Raw genomic sequence first — 14,168 nt, 5'->3', positions numbered from 1 at the left:
AATGTTCTACCTCGTGTTCTCAGAATAGTATTTCTGATGTCTCATGTCTAGTTCTGCTTATCCTATCACAATAATTTTTTTTTGTTGGAAAGGTAGGCAACAGAGTTAAGCAGACCTCTAGTATAAAAAATATTACAGAAATACTGAAGAAGGAATAATTTGACCTGGATACTACTAGTGGTTAGTTTAACATGCTAAACTTCGGCCGGTATCAGCCTAGAACATTCATTCTTGCAGCACTTCAAAGTCTGACCATTCAACATCATTTTGTTATGCCAGTCTCCTTCGCACCAAGATATTTTAGAAAGCTCGCATAGATTGAAGAGCAAATGGCGGTAGCAGGTATTTTAGCTGACATGATGAAGACAAAAGGAGCTGGGCAGATCATTTAATGCACAAGGCAAATAACCAGCAGAGTTACAGAATGGGGACCAAGAGAAGGGAAGCGCAATCGAGGACAACAGAGAATTGGGAGGCAAGATGAATTTAGGAAATTTGCAGGTTTGGGTAACCTTGTGCAAGACATAAAAGATCACTGGGAAAGGCCTTTGTCCTGCAGAGGATACAAATATTAAATTCCTTTTTCTCAGCTTCCAATTTTACATGCAACGGTAGGTTGCGAAAGACAAGCCAGGCTAGAAACCATTGCTGCAGTTTGTCTTGCATTAATAAAGCATTAACCATTCAATGTCATCTCGCATGACTCTATGGGACAGGTACGTTAAGCTGGTGTACATGCAAATTGTGGTGTTTGAAAATTGCAAGACTCGTCAGTGGCTTTTGCAACCATGCACGTTGCAAGACTTCCATAACTTGGTGGTTTTCACATACAATATGGCAACCTATGCCAGCCTTGCATGGCTTGTACGATTGACGAAGTGACAAGTATTTCGCTCACAAACATAGCAGAGGAAATGTGATTATTTCCATAATTTATCAAAATTCTATTGCAAGCTTGTTCAACTACTGGGCTGCTTGTAAATGAGAAAAAAATGAGACAGCATACTTCCCGTTAGTCTAGCAAAGGGCGTGTGAAGAAGCTATCGTATTTACAGACCGATTTCCATGGCAGCCACGTCTCAATATTCGTAGTAAGCCTGTATATTTGGCTGCAATTGAATATTCAAAGGAATAAATGTCGCATTGCTAGGACCACATACTTGAAGCAGAAGTAGTCGACTTGCATTAGAAATTTCTGATGTTCGTGCACCCCTGCTATTCCAGAATATGTACAAGAATGTTTCACACGCTGGTGAGGTTTTTATGACTTTATTTTGAGTATATAATACAGAATTTACAGTGCGAAATAAAGAGAGGAAATGAAAAGCATCGGGTCACAATCCAGCAAAATAAATAACTTCATTCTCTGGTGTTCGCATATTTTCCTTGCCATACAGAGCGCAGACAGCAAGTGCAACAGAGAATACAAAAGCAGAAACCTCAAATGTAAGACAAGAAGAAAAAAAAGGTACTGCATTGGGACGCTTTGGCAAACAAATGGCAAACAAAGAGATTGCTCCACTGTCCTTAACTGGGTAACAACAGGGTGTAGATTTACTCTTCAATAGCAAAAAGGTGGGAGGAAACTTGTCCTTCACTGGTTGACAACAAGGTCTAGATTTATTTTCTTCACTGGTGAGAAGCTGGGAGGAAACCTGTCCTTCACTGGGTGACAACAGGGTCTAGATTTTCTTTCATTTCTTTGCTGACAAAACAGGGGAAACAGAAATGAGGAAAGCTTCTAAAAAAGAAAGGCTGCAGCTCAACAAGACAAAATACATAAAGTGCATACGCCAAAACAATCTCCGTGCACAAAAACCGCTGTGACTTAGGTTCTTGGCATCCATCTTCATCTTCCTTCCTGCCGTTCTTTATTTTATTACATATAAAAGAATTTTGTTAAAAAATAAAGCCGCTCTCGGGGTCTCAGACACCATAGACATCTTCATCACTGTAGGCTATGTATAGGAAGAAGTCCTCCTCATGGTGTTCCTGCAACGATAAGAAGTAAATTTTACATGTAATTTGACCTCCAGTAAAAAGTACTGCTAGGTGGGCACAATGCCAAACAGGGGCTGCAATTTCTTGAAACGACTCGCACCATTTTCCACTCTTACTTTTCATCACTGGCCCGTTCAAAGCCATGCCTTTTCAACAAGACCGATTTCATCAGAGCCCCATCAGTGCCATGATGACATGGCCCTCCCTACTTTCCCAATGCACTTGGGTTCAAGACAACACTGAGGGGGATGCTGAGGGCAATGCCATTGTGGATTTTTTTTCCAGTGAATTTTGATGGGAAGCTGGGAAGGTTGGTTGCTACTGCTCAACCCCACTCATGCTGTAGAATCTCTATTCCCACCTCTATGAGTTTTTATCTCCAGGACAAAGCACATTTGTCATGGCAGAAACATAGCATGTTTCTTACTAAAGTTGCCATTCGGCAAATCTGCCATGAGCTAACAGGTTTTCCAATTGGGGCAGGTCACTTTGGCAACCTGTGGCGGCCATGTTGTTTTGGTGACGCCTTTCTAATCTATTGTTTATTATTCAGTCACTGATGCCAAATCACCATGGCAAGTTACACAATTGAGCAGCATGTCCAAATGATAGAACTCTATTATCAAAATTACTGTTTGTTAGTGCAAATCTTGCACACATACGACAGACGTGGTGGCCCTTCAGAGTCTATTCTCCAACATTAGGTGGCCAAATTTAAATTTGAGCCGACCTGTTCAGTAAACAATCAGCCAACACTTGTATGTCAAAGGAAAGCCAGGTCAGTTGAGAACATTACCGCAGTCCATGAAAGTGTGCAGGAGAATCCGAGGCAGTCAATTCCTCACCATGCACTGAAGTCGGCCTTTCGCAGACTTCAACTTGGCGAATATTGCGTAGGGACTTGGGCCTACACCCGTACAAGATCCAACTGAACCAGGAGCTCAAAGTTAAAGACCATAGACAACGCCGTTTGTGCGCTGACTGGGCTTCAGAGCATTTGGAAGAGGACCCCAATTTTGGCCAAAAAGTCATCTTTAGCGACGAGGCGCATATTTAGATGAATGGCTATGTTATGTTAACAAGCACAACTGCCGTATATGGGACAACACCAACCCACAAGAGGTTCACCAGGTGGCAATGCATCCACAAAAAGTTACTGTTCGGGGCGGATTTCGGGCCGGCAGCGTCATTGGTCCATACTTTTTGAAAACGACGCTGGTGAGGCCATCATCGTCAATGACAAGCGCTACAGAACGATAGTAACATTTCTTTTGGCCCAAATTGAACAATATGGACGTAGACGACATGTGGTTCCAGCAGGACGGCACTACGTGCCACACAGCGGACGCCACAATGGTCTGCATGAACGATTTGAGGGGATGGTTATCTCTCACAGAGGTGACATCAATTTGCCACCAAGATCATGCGATTTGACATCGCTGGACTTTTCATTGTGGGGTTTCCTGCAGTCACAGGTATGTGCCAATAAGCTGCAATTGACTAATGCCCTTAATGCCAACATAACCCAGGCCATCGCTCAAATTCAGCCGGATCTGTGTGGCAAAGTAATTGAAAATTGGACAATGCGGATCCGTGCTGCCGTAAGAAGCTGCAGCGGACATTTGAACGATGTTATATTCGATACATGTTGCCATACATGGACCTTTTAAATAAAAAAAGAATTTCGTCAATATCTCGCACACTGCTTGTTCTATTACATTTCAACATCAAACGCCCTTACTGAAAAACCCTAGAAAAACCCTATACTACACTACTACTAGCATGCTTTGCAATAGCGGCTGCATAGTGAAACTCGTGAAACTGGTGCATAGCTGCAATTGGCCAGTTAGTGTGACAAATGATGCGAAACAAATAAACTGGGAGGAAAAGAACCTTGCAAAATACACAGAGATTCCCTCAAAAATACGAAGACTTTCCAACAGCGAGAGCATCTTTTTGCTGTGCGTGGAAATTTCATGAACCGCTAACGTTCCACATCTACATGAAGCCAACAGGCATGAACTAAAGTAAAGCAGTGGGGAAATGTTAAGAAATATAGAATTATGAAGGACCGTTAAACTTTTGCTAAGGAAAAGGGGAAATGAAAGTGTGAAGAAAGAAAGACAACTTGCGACCGGTGGGAGTGGAACCCACGACCTCCGCACAACAAGTGCAGTGCTCTGCCAATTGAGTTACGGCAGCAGTTGTCCCCCCGATCCACTCGCTTAGATATGTGTGCATGTGCACTAAACTTAACCTTGGGAGTGTTGGTTGGTGCTACTCATAACCATGGCAGTGGATGTGGCACATTTTTTTGCAATTGTAGGCATCATATAGTATGTGAACTTAAGAGCAGGCAACTGGCAAATGAACCCTCGCATTCTATTTCACAGTATCAAAGACCACCAAGTTTGAGACACTCTCTAAGCTATGAGCAAGGAAAAAGAGGGGAAAGCAGCCATTGCCTTATTTTTTTTACCATGTTGTACACGGTGCTTTTTCAGTGCTATGCACTTAGTGCTTGCCTATTAGCAGCAGCGCAAAATGTGCTGCACAATAGTGGAAAAACGCACGAGGCCGGTATTCTCCGATTCTTTTGAACTTTTTTCATTCTTTTGTGCGATTCAAACTTGGCACAAGAGGGAGGCATAGACAGCAAGGTGTGATAACTTACAACAGTTTATTTTCCAGAAGTTCAAGCACCTGCGTGCCATGCACATTTGCTCGCCACTTCTGTGAAACTGTCATACTATTCTTTGTAGAATTGCGATCTTTTCACCACCAAGTAGATCACAAACATTGCTCTCACACTTCGCCACTCCTTCTATTAGTGTCTGCCTTCATCTTATTTTTATAGTTTGCCTAGTCATAATCACACAAACAAAGCTGCACATCCACACTTTTGACAATGTGCACAGAGATACACCTGCCATGGCAATTCCTTGTTTTCAGACTGCCCTCTCTTGGTGCTAAATGCTATCAAAGTATATTTACCAACGTGCCCAACACAAAGCCCACACTCTGAACTGACTGATTACTGGTATCAAAGGGCATAAACAAACAAATGAGTTTCAGATACACGTCTTACTTGTGATGGTGTATTTGTCCATTGGGCCAATTATATCAAGATTTGTTGGTATGAAGCATCTAGGCACAGCGTTTCAACGTCCAACTCTGCTTTACCAAATATTCCATAAAATTTATTTTCTTTATCGAGAGCAATCAATGAGCGAAATTCCTTTTCCGACGTCATTGTACCATCCATATGGGTTGACGCACTCATAAATGGCATGAACATGTTTCCCTATAACTATATAAGACGTATATATGTGTGTGTGTGTATATATATATATATATATATATATATTTCTGGTGTCTTAACTTTTGTTTGTATTGTCATGTGTTTCACAACTATAGATAAAGTTATTGCAAACACATTTTGGAATCATATGCTGTTGATTTATTAATTAATTGCCCTTATGCTACTGTATAACTCATTGTTCTTTGCATTTTTCTGATGTCATTTAATATGGACACTACCTGTTGCTGTAAACCAATACTGCCTTGTAGAGGGGGTCATGGGCCTAGTCAAGCTGCCGAGACAGCTTTTAGCTCTTGACCCTTTCCAAGACCAATTATTTCTGGAAAAATAAAATTGAAGTGAACTATTACAGATTGATTCTTGGGGCAGCTGCTACTGTTTCCTTGGTTTTGTTGTGTTTTTGTCCCGGTGCATGCATTGTCAGGTAACTAGATAAGACCTAGCCTAATGAGAATTTTTTTTTTGTGCTGGGTTGTCATGGAACACACACATTGTTATACTCTCCTTTAAAAGGGGCTAACACTAATAGCACATAAATAACAAACATTCAAGAGTGAATGTGGTCTGCACAATTCTATGACGCACCTGGTAAAGGGAGCCCATGGTGGCGCTGGTGGGGGGAATGACATTGTTGACAATGAAGAAGAGCGCATCCTCTGGCCGCAGGTGGATCCGCTTGCGGATCAGGAAGTAGAACTGTCCCACCGTCAGGTCCGAGGGAACCAGGTACTTTTTCTTGTCCAGGTCGCCAATGCGTGCCTTAGGAGCTTTCTCCACTATCACCTGCACGCAACCATGAAGAGAAGGTTGCAGCGATGCAAATAAACATCCGTACATGGCTGCCTAGACACCTCCTAATCGGAATGAAACTGGCAACAATCATTTTTTTTTTTTCAGAGCTAGTGGTGGCTACCTTCAGAAATGAAATTTGTATACTTAAGCACATTTGCTGAAATTGCAGAGAACACTGCTCGTGTTTCTAGCCTATGCACAAGTACCTTTTTTTGTGTACGAGTCCCTAAACGTGCATACATAATTGCACCGAGCCTGACCATGACTTGCAAAAGCAAGCACAAACCAAAATCTTATCCAGGTCATGCCACCGTTTACAAAAGAGTACTTGAAATGAGTATTACTACTCCAGAAACACAAACATACATCAACATGTCTATCATCCAGTACTTTTCCTGGTGTGAAATAAAGGTTTGGAGTAGCAATGCCGAGATGCAGTGCTAAGATTTTCTTGTACGTCCCTGTGCTGCCTCAGCTCTTTGTGGTAATGGACGTTTATCTGACTGCCTGCAAAGCCCGCCACCACCACCATGCACGTGACTGCCTAGACACTAAAGGTGTTGACACCAATTCCTCAGGAGCCATGTGTTCGCATGCCACAGCTGCCACCATGTCACGTATCCGAGGAAAGGGAAGGATTACATTAACAGGATTTATATATAATGAGGTCCAAGAAACTTAATCCTCACAAAGCTACAAGCTAGGGTGGCCGTTCCAGATATTTCGCACTCATGCTTAGCTGCCTATGATAACGGCTGGCACGGTGGTGATATTGGACCACTGCTTCGCTCGAGTGCTCACATATTACAGTGACAACCTAAGAGTGGACTGGCAAAACGCACCACCGACAACACAAAGAGAACTTGCATACACATGCCAGACGACCGTTGTTTGCTCATTTCCATGACAGACTTTCAATATTGGCATCTATGGGGAACTTTGTTCTAGTGTGAAAAGGCATAAATGGCAGGTTCAGAGCAGTTTTATGGGCGGAGTTTGTGCTGAATTGTTAGCTTGCCGTAGATTATAGGTTTATAAACACAAATGAACTGGGTTTGTATATAACACAATCCTGTTTCGCTTAACTCATTGCTTCTTTAGAATTGCATCCAAAGTATTGTGGTAAATTTATCAAGTTCTTCTTGTACACAGAAGTTAAAGGGGCCGTAAAACAATTTAATAGTTACGCATAAGCACATTAATTCAGTAGGGGATGTCACTGTAAACATCAAGAGTCCCATTTCATATGTCCCACATAATTTATTTAGCCTCTGTATCTGTGCTAATCAAAGAGATGCATCTCAACGTATTTTCTACCACTCTTGCCCATTTTGCATAGAATAGGCCATTTATCTCATTGACTTACTATATCCTCCTGAGACCTGAAGACAGCTCTGGCACATAATCATTTTTCAAGTTGGCTCTTACTGCTGACTGCTATGCTGCCAGCATGAAAAACCCATTTTTCTGCCTAAATGCCACTGCTAGATAACAAACAGGAGCCCCGTGTACATGGACAAAGTAGCAGTCTCTTTGTATATGATATGGTAAAATCAGCTTTTGTTTGCATGAACAGATATCAAGATTCAAAATAGTGTGGCGGCTTGCTATGTTGACGCTGCAACCTGGACTTAACATATTTTATCGGTATTCGGAACACTGTTTGTGGTTATTTTTCGCTGTCTGTAATGACGCGATTACCTATCATATCAAATTAGTGTCAATTTCCTCAAAAGTTGGGGGCAAGACTACGCTTGAACTACTTTCACACAGTTTCGCAGGCATCTGGCATCGTACCCTTTCTAAAAGTTATCTAGGGCAATGTTCAATATAATGTACAAGTCACAGGAGGATGTGACATCACCATTTTCTTCTTAACACATCCTGGTCCAATGATGCCTATAGGAATTTTAACGCTTTACAATAATCATCTGACACAAAGAAAGACAAACACCAAAACTAACCTCAGCCCGTCCAGTCACGATATACACATTTGTGTACGCAAGTCATATTTGTTATTTTTGTACAGTAGTGGCAAGGAATGAACCACAAACATTAAGCTTAGGGTAAATTGAGCATTATGCATATCTAAAGTACCTCAATTTTGCATCTGAGCAAAATCTATCGCTACAGATAACAGTGTTAGTGAAGGTACTGTTGTGTTTGACAGGTCATTTGATGTGGGGCGTTTCAGTAGCAACTGCGAAAGCTCCCCTCCCTCCTTTCTAGTAATGTTTGCAGCCAATAAACTTGTGCATGTAATTTGAGTTGGTGAATAAACTCGTTTTATAAAGAAACGTAGCATGACTTACTGTAGAATAAATACATTTTTAATGATTCTGCGATCACCGTAACTCACTATAATATGCAGAAAGTCATTCCACCACCTTTACTTGCTCTCAATAGTCTTGCACACATTGGCATAAAATTGTGCAAATTTCACATGTTTGAGTCTGTCGTAATTCGCGACTGAAGGAGTCAGAAATCGGAGTGTCAGCAACTCCGTTTACATACCTGGTCAATTTGGTGCAGCAGATAAGTGCGGTTCTCCCCAATATTTTTGAAATGTCTATGTGTTGCATCACACTGAGGTTTTGTGCACCGATGTCTGTGCGGTATTCTTGGAGCATGCTGCCTAAGGCATATCACTTGCCTTGGGTGGCATTAAATGGTCTTCAAATATTTTGATGCCATACTTCACACTGGTGTGATTGAGAATTAAGAAATTTAATGAACCATAAGCTACATCCAATGCATTAATTTGTGGGCAATTCACAAGAAAAAGTCCTTGTTATGTTGCCAAAAAACAGCATTAGGTTTCTTTATCTTTGTCCTCCTTTTGTCATTCAGATGCACCAAATATAACTTTTATGTGATAAAATTCCGACCAGAGAGTGTCAATAGAATATGTCTACCACTATTCTTTTCACATGCAAAAATGGAAACACTACAGCAATAGACATGGAAGAATCATAGAGCAGTGGAGCACTTCCACCTAAGAATGCAGGCTGTCTGCCGTGGCTGCAGTCTGTATGCATGCATTTCTGCATGACGAAAATTTGGAATAATGAGTTAACCTCAAAGGATGGGCTGTATGGAAGATTGGCTGGACAGCATTGAGGAATGAATGGGAGGGGATGCAAAAGAATGATTGCAAGGATTAACAGTAGCACAAACACTACCCAATGGGATGCAGGGGGGGATTATCATGCATAAACCAGTGCTCCAATCTGTTAGAAAATAAAGAATTAGGCAATGCCACTAGGCGAGGAAAATGAATATGCCCGATGCTCGTATGCCCCTGTCACACTGTGGGTTGCCAGCACTGTACTCTTTATTTCTGTCTAGGGCACTGTTGAATTATTGTATCTTTGCACACTGTAGATGATGACCGGGCTGCATGTAAATTTCACTTTCAGGCCACAATCACTACAGTAATGAGTAGGGACAAGAAAAAAAGGGAAAACTCTGTAATGGAAAGAGATCCAGCAGAAGACTTTGCACAGGATAATTGAAGTTAGTCAACCCTAGTATTCACCAAACAACAAGACAAAGTGCTTTGTCCTGCTACCTCCAAGTCAATTTTTTTTTTTTTTGTAGTTCTTAATTTTATGTCAGCGCATTCTCAAAATCAACATGAACCAACTAACCCGACCTAATGTTCTGTTGTTTTGCCGGTGTGACGGTGTGACGTCGCTTTGCTGTCTGTGAGACTGGCTGCTGTTATCTTTTCAACCCACCAAAAAAGCTATTTCCGTGTGCAGTATTGACAAATGAGTGACCGGCTTTTTGTTGTCTTTGACACTTCAGACTTACGCGTTTGATGTTATGACCCGCACGCAGCAAGCACACCATTATGAAATGCCCTTTCAACAATATGACCAGAATTTTGATCAATGTGACCAGCAAGACGCCTTCTTAAAGAAAAGGTGATGCGTGCTGCCGCCAACATTCAGTTTCCTATTTCATTTCATGAAGGAGGATCGACTTCCGTAAGCTTTGTCATGTTGTTGCATCATGTAGTCACGATGGCCGCGCAGCGCAAGATCAGACTCGACGCACAGTAGCCTTTGAAAAGCGTCACAAATGCAACATTCGATCCTCCAAAGTCGCCAAAACAAACGTATGAGGACACGTGCAAGGACCTGCGACGATTGCGAGATGTGCAACGAAGCAATTAGGCGAACGACGCCCAAAAAGTGCTGCTAGTCACGGTCATACCAGATATCACCAAACTTGCAGAAGCGGTCGCCAGCGTAAACCCACAGGCACCGTCTGCAGAAGTGCGACCAGCTGATACGATGACTCATCGCGGTGTGCTCATGAGCAGCCCCAGCAACGCGCTTTCGGCTATCGTGCCCTTTATGTAAAGTTGGCGCAGCGCACGCTACCGCTAGACGCCGCGCGATAACGCTCAGCCGCACCACGCTGCTTTATCAAACCTCGTGATCAGCGCCGATCCAATGCCCAGTGTGACATAAGGCGACTGACGTGTATAGGCCTAAGCTAAAACACAAGAGACAGGGGGCCCCCCTCCTTGTATTACTGCAAGGTCACTGCGCACTAGCGACGTTCAGAGTACTTACGGGGACTCGGTCAGGATACTTCCTGCGAATCTTGTCACCCTCGGACCGCCTCTTCTCGAACGGGTGCTCCTCCTTGTACAGAAACTTCATGGCGCCTCAATACAAGCGAAACACGACGCGAGAGGGATAAATCTACGCGCACCGAGCTACGACTCCGAACCACCGAGCAGCGATGGAAAATGGCGACGACTGTTTGTAAATAGTCCCCGATTTTCCGTCCGCCGACGCGCGCTAGCGCGAGACAAGAATTAGTCCCCTGGCATTCCTCGCTTCAAATCTGAGACATTTTGGGTGTCAATTCTCGGCTGTAGCATCACACGTAAAATTTCCTTGTTTTATCCAACGCTCACACGAAGCGATCGGTTCCAAATTGGCGTAAGCGCCGATTACATTGAGTAGCTTCGCGCGTAGGGATATACAACATGACGTCACGCACCTTCTGTGACGCAACTGACGCACGAGATCGTTCCCACGCCTGCAACCTGGCTGGCTGGCCTGGCAGGCTCGTTTGCGGACGCTTGTCGAGTGCCGAAATCAGCTGAATGCACGTTGCAATGGTGGCACGTAGCCGTGGTAGCCGCAATAGCCCCCGTTTCTGAAGGCCCTCTCCGTGTCACGTCCCCGTATGCGACGAACGCTGATCTCTAGCCTGCGAATTTCGGAGCCGCGAAAATATGGGCGACCTCAACAGACAGCTGAAAGACTACCTCAGCCGCAACGAGGCGAGAAAAGAGAGCTCAATATTCGCGAGCACCGAATCTCTCAAAAAGTTGCTCAGCCCCAGCAGCAGTAGCTCCGAGCCATCCTGTAACGGTTCCGGCTCCAACAGCTGGTTTTCTGATGCCGCTAACGACTCCTGTTTACCTAGCCTGGTACGCCTGCCGAGTTTTTTTTTCTTCGCTCATCTGATGTTCTCTCAGTGATCGTAACTGTGTATTAACAATGTGTTTAAATATTCACTGCTCGCAGACTAGGAAACAGCGCATTGTCGGCTTCGCCGGAACGTTGCTGATGGGCTGCTTCTGTATGATTTTGGTACGACGAATACACTGCCATATAAACTTTGAAACTCAGCCTAGGTAACCATCTCCTGGTTGATCGTTTTTTTTTTTTTTTTTTTTTTTTCAGGCAGGACTTTACATTCCTGTACTAGTCTTCAAGGCCCGGAAGTTCGCCTTGCTTTACACGCTAGGAAGCCTTTTTATAATAAGCAGGTGAGGGTACGACTTTCATTGGCATACATGCCACCCACTGAAGTCGCTGAAGTGTGGAGCGTGTTGTAGCTGTGAGCAACGCAACGTCGCAGAGCTCAAACAAGGCACATATCAATGTGTCAGCCCTCGAGAATAATTCCCTGGCGCCGAAACTGTAAGTCAGTGATGCATAATGTCAAGAGTAACGCAAGCTGCAATGTGCCACGATGTTCGAGCCAAGCATTTGGCAGTGGGAATAAAAAAAAATGAAAATTTCGCGAGTAATCATTGACGCGCGGGATGCGAGAAAAATGCCGTCAGAAACAACTGGCATGGAGAATTTGCATCTTGCAAGAAATCAAATACAGCGCAGTAAGTGCCCTCCCATATGTCTGCAAACGGCACCAAGGCCCGGATTTAAAAAAAAAAAAAAAAAAAAACGTACTTGCGAAAGTAGCCTTCTCTGTTGAAAACCAGTGACGAATCCTCTATAGTGTCTCAATTCCAATAATAGAATGGTAGAGAGCGGGACAGGGGCACGCCAGATGTACGCAAACCATCATGACTGGACTATGAAAGTACAACTTTTGCCAACTTTTATTTTTTCTCCAACGCAGTTTTGCCCTGCTACGAGGCCCAATGAACCACATAAAGCAACTGTTGTCACTGAAGCAGCTTCCATTTACAACTGCCTACTTTGGAACCACTTTTGCCACACTCTACTTTGCATTGGTGGTGCGTAAAAAATGTTTCCGTCAACTTGGTGAAAAGAGCACTGGCATTGCCGAAATTTCGTCCACCCACCAACATGCTTGCTTCACCTTTCAGGTCAAAAGCACTCCGCTTACTGTGCTCTTCACAATATGCCAGTGTGCCACCATCATTTGGTAAGTGGCATCTGCATCAAATACACCAGCAAAGTTAACTTAATACTGCAGGGCAGACAATTGAATCCATTGTCACAAATACCAGTTATGTATGTTTTAGTTGACCATATGAAGTAGCAGTTGGGTGTGCCATTTGAAGTTCTTTTAAACAAGCTGGACCACTGATTTACCCATCCTGTACATTCGAACTGCAATCTCATCAACTTGGACATCACCAAGTAAATCTAATGATTATTGCCGATACCAGCATATTATGATTATCAGATGTGACGAAGGTATTTTAGTGTCCGATACAACTTTTTTTATAACGAAGTTCAACTGTATTAGGTTATGCCCCAACTGAAACTAGACCCATATTCCATCTCACATCGTTCACAGCACTATGGAAACTGCAGGACTCTTTAGCCAATAGGAAGGCTGAATGCCCCTCAAGATGTGTCCATCTGTGCTGCATGGTCTGCTCGGCAGCTGCTCATTTCGTGGTACATTACGTGCAGATACAAAGGTCCCAACACGTCATGTATCGCTGTACTGTATCATGTACAAAGCAAAAACAAAACTCTCCGATTCTGCCATTGATTAGACAGTTACGTTCTGAACTTTATTTCACTGTGCAATGATATTGCCTGTGTACTCCTAGTAACTTCAGCAGCACTGCAAACGACTTGCAGGATGGAGTATAGGTGACTTCATTTGATTAGGAGAGGCCTTCATCCTGCGGTGGGCTTCATTAGGCTGATGGTTATGAGAAGTACCAGTATACACCATCTATAATGTGCCAGTAATCTATTCCCCAGATAATTCATGGTACATTGTGTGGGCAGTTGTGTACATTTTCCTTACACGCAATAAGCTTAAGGCAGATTGGTTGTTTGCTGGACGAAACACTAGCAGCACCTTTGTAGTCAAACTGCAGCGCTGTGTTGTCTCTTTCGGCATTGCAGGTTTGTCCTCGCGTCAATCCCGGGAGGAGAGACTGGACTCAAGTTCTTTTCTCGTGTATTCACCGGTGTGGTGACACGAACTGCAAGCAAGACGCTACCTGTTTGACTGTGTTCCGTAGATTTGGTACGGCCTGCATCCAGCAGGCCCGCAAAAATTGTGTCGTTGCATACCACTCTTTGGTATCTTGTACATATAACATTTTAAAAATCGCCACCCAACCGTTGCTGGGTTAATTATACCAGTCGCATTACAATTGTACAGAACGGCAATGAAATAAAATGTACTTACTTGAGTATTTTCCTCCAAAGCCATGGTTCCACACAATTTGTGTGTCCGGGGAGAAAATAGAAAAACATACCTGGAAAAGATCTAAGCAAGATGCTAATCAAAATGACACTAACAGAACACAACTTTCAGCGTGCAGATCACAACAGAGCAGGTA

The 14,168-nt window shown here is 43.3% G+C and overlaps 2 protein-coding genes across 2 annotated transcripts; one reads left to right on the top strand and one right to left on the bottom strand.

Annotated features, from left to right (window-relative positions):
* Positions 1-1,253: 1,253 nt before the first annotated feature.
* On the bottom strand, positions 1,254-10,879 carry LOC126547830 (gamma-aminobutyric acid receptor-associated protein). The gene is made up of 3 exons (XM_050195839.2): positions 10,702-10,879; positions 5,909-6,106; positions 1,254-1,992 (listed from the first exon to the last, which is right to left on the bottom strand). The coding sequence occupies exons 1-3, from the start codon at positions 10,789-10,791 to the stop codon at positions 1,927-1,929; spliced, it is 354 nt and encodes a 117-aa protein (XP_050051796.1). The 5' UTR covers positions 10,792-10,879; the 3' UTR covers positions 1,254-1,926.
* Positions 10,880-11,010: 131 nt separating this feature from the next.
* LOC126547810 (vesicle transport protein SFT2C) lies at positions 11,011-14,021 on the top strand. Its single transcript, XM_050195802.3, has 6 exons — positions 11,011-11,573; positions 11,671-11,736; positions 11,830-11,915; positions 12,512-12,629; positions 12,723-12,781; positions 13,726-14,021. The coding sequence occupies exons 1-6, from the start codon at positions 11,376-11,378 to the stop codon at positions 13,829-13,831; spliced, it is 633 nt and encodes a 210-aa protein (XP_050051759.1). The 5' UTR covers positions 11,011-11,375; the 3' UTR covers positions 13,832-14,021.
* The last annotated feature ends 147 nt before the right edge of the window (positions 14,022-14,168 follow it).

The sequence above is a fragment of the Dermacentor andersoni genome, chromosome 3 (genome assembly GCF_023375885.2).
Source record: "Dermacentor andersoni chromosome 3, qqDerAnde1_hic_scaffold, whole genome shotgun sequence".
In the NCBI taxonomy this organism is placed as follows: domain Eukaryota; kingdom Metazoa; phylum Arthropoda; class Arachnida; order Ixodida; family Ixodidae; genus Dermacentor; species Dermacentor andersoni.
This window is presented reverse-complemented; position numbering and strand designations above follow the sequence as displayed.

Coding starts and splice junctions, on each gene's coding strand:
- LOC126547830 (XM_050195839.2), bottom strand. CDS start 10,791: ATGAAGTTTCTGTACAAGGAGGAGCACCCGTTCGAGAAGAGGCGGTCC. Junction 6,107..10,701: donor AGTATCCTGACCGAGTCCCC/GTAAGTACTCTG, acceptor GGTTGCGTGCAG/GTGATAGTGGAGAAAGCTCC. Junction 1,993..5,908: donor CCATGGGCTCCCTTTACCAG/GTGCGTCATAGA, acceptor TTATCGTTGCAG/GAACACCATGAGGAGGACTT.
- LOC126547810 (XM_050195802.3), top strand. CDS start 11,376: ATGGGCGACCTCAACAGACAGCTGAAAGACTACCTCAGCCGCAACGAG. Junction 11,737..11,829: donor GCTGCTTCTGTATGATTTTG/GTACGACGAATA, acceptor TTTTTTTTTCAG/GCAGGACTTTACATTCCTGT. Junction 11,916..12,511: donor AGCCTTTTTATAATAAGCAG/GTGAGGGTACGA, acceptor TCTCCAACGCAG/TTTTGCCCTGCTACGAGGCC.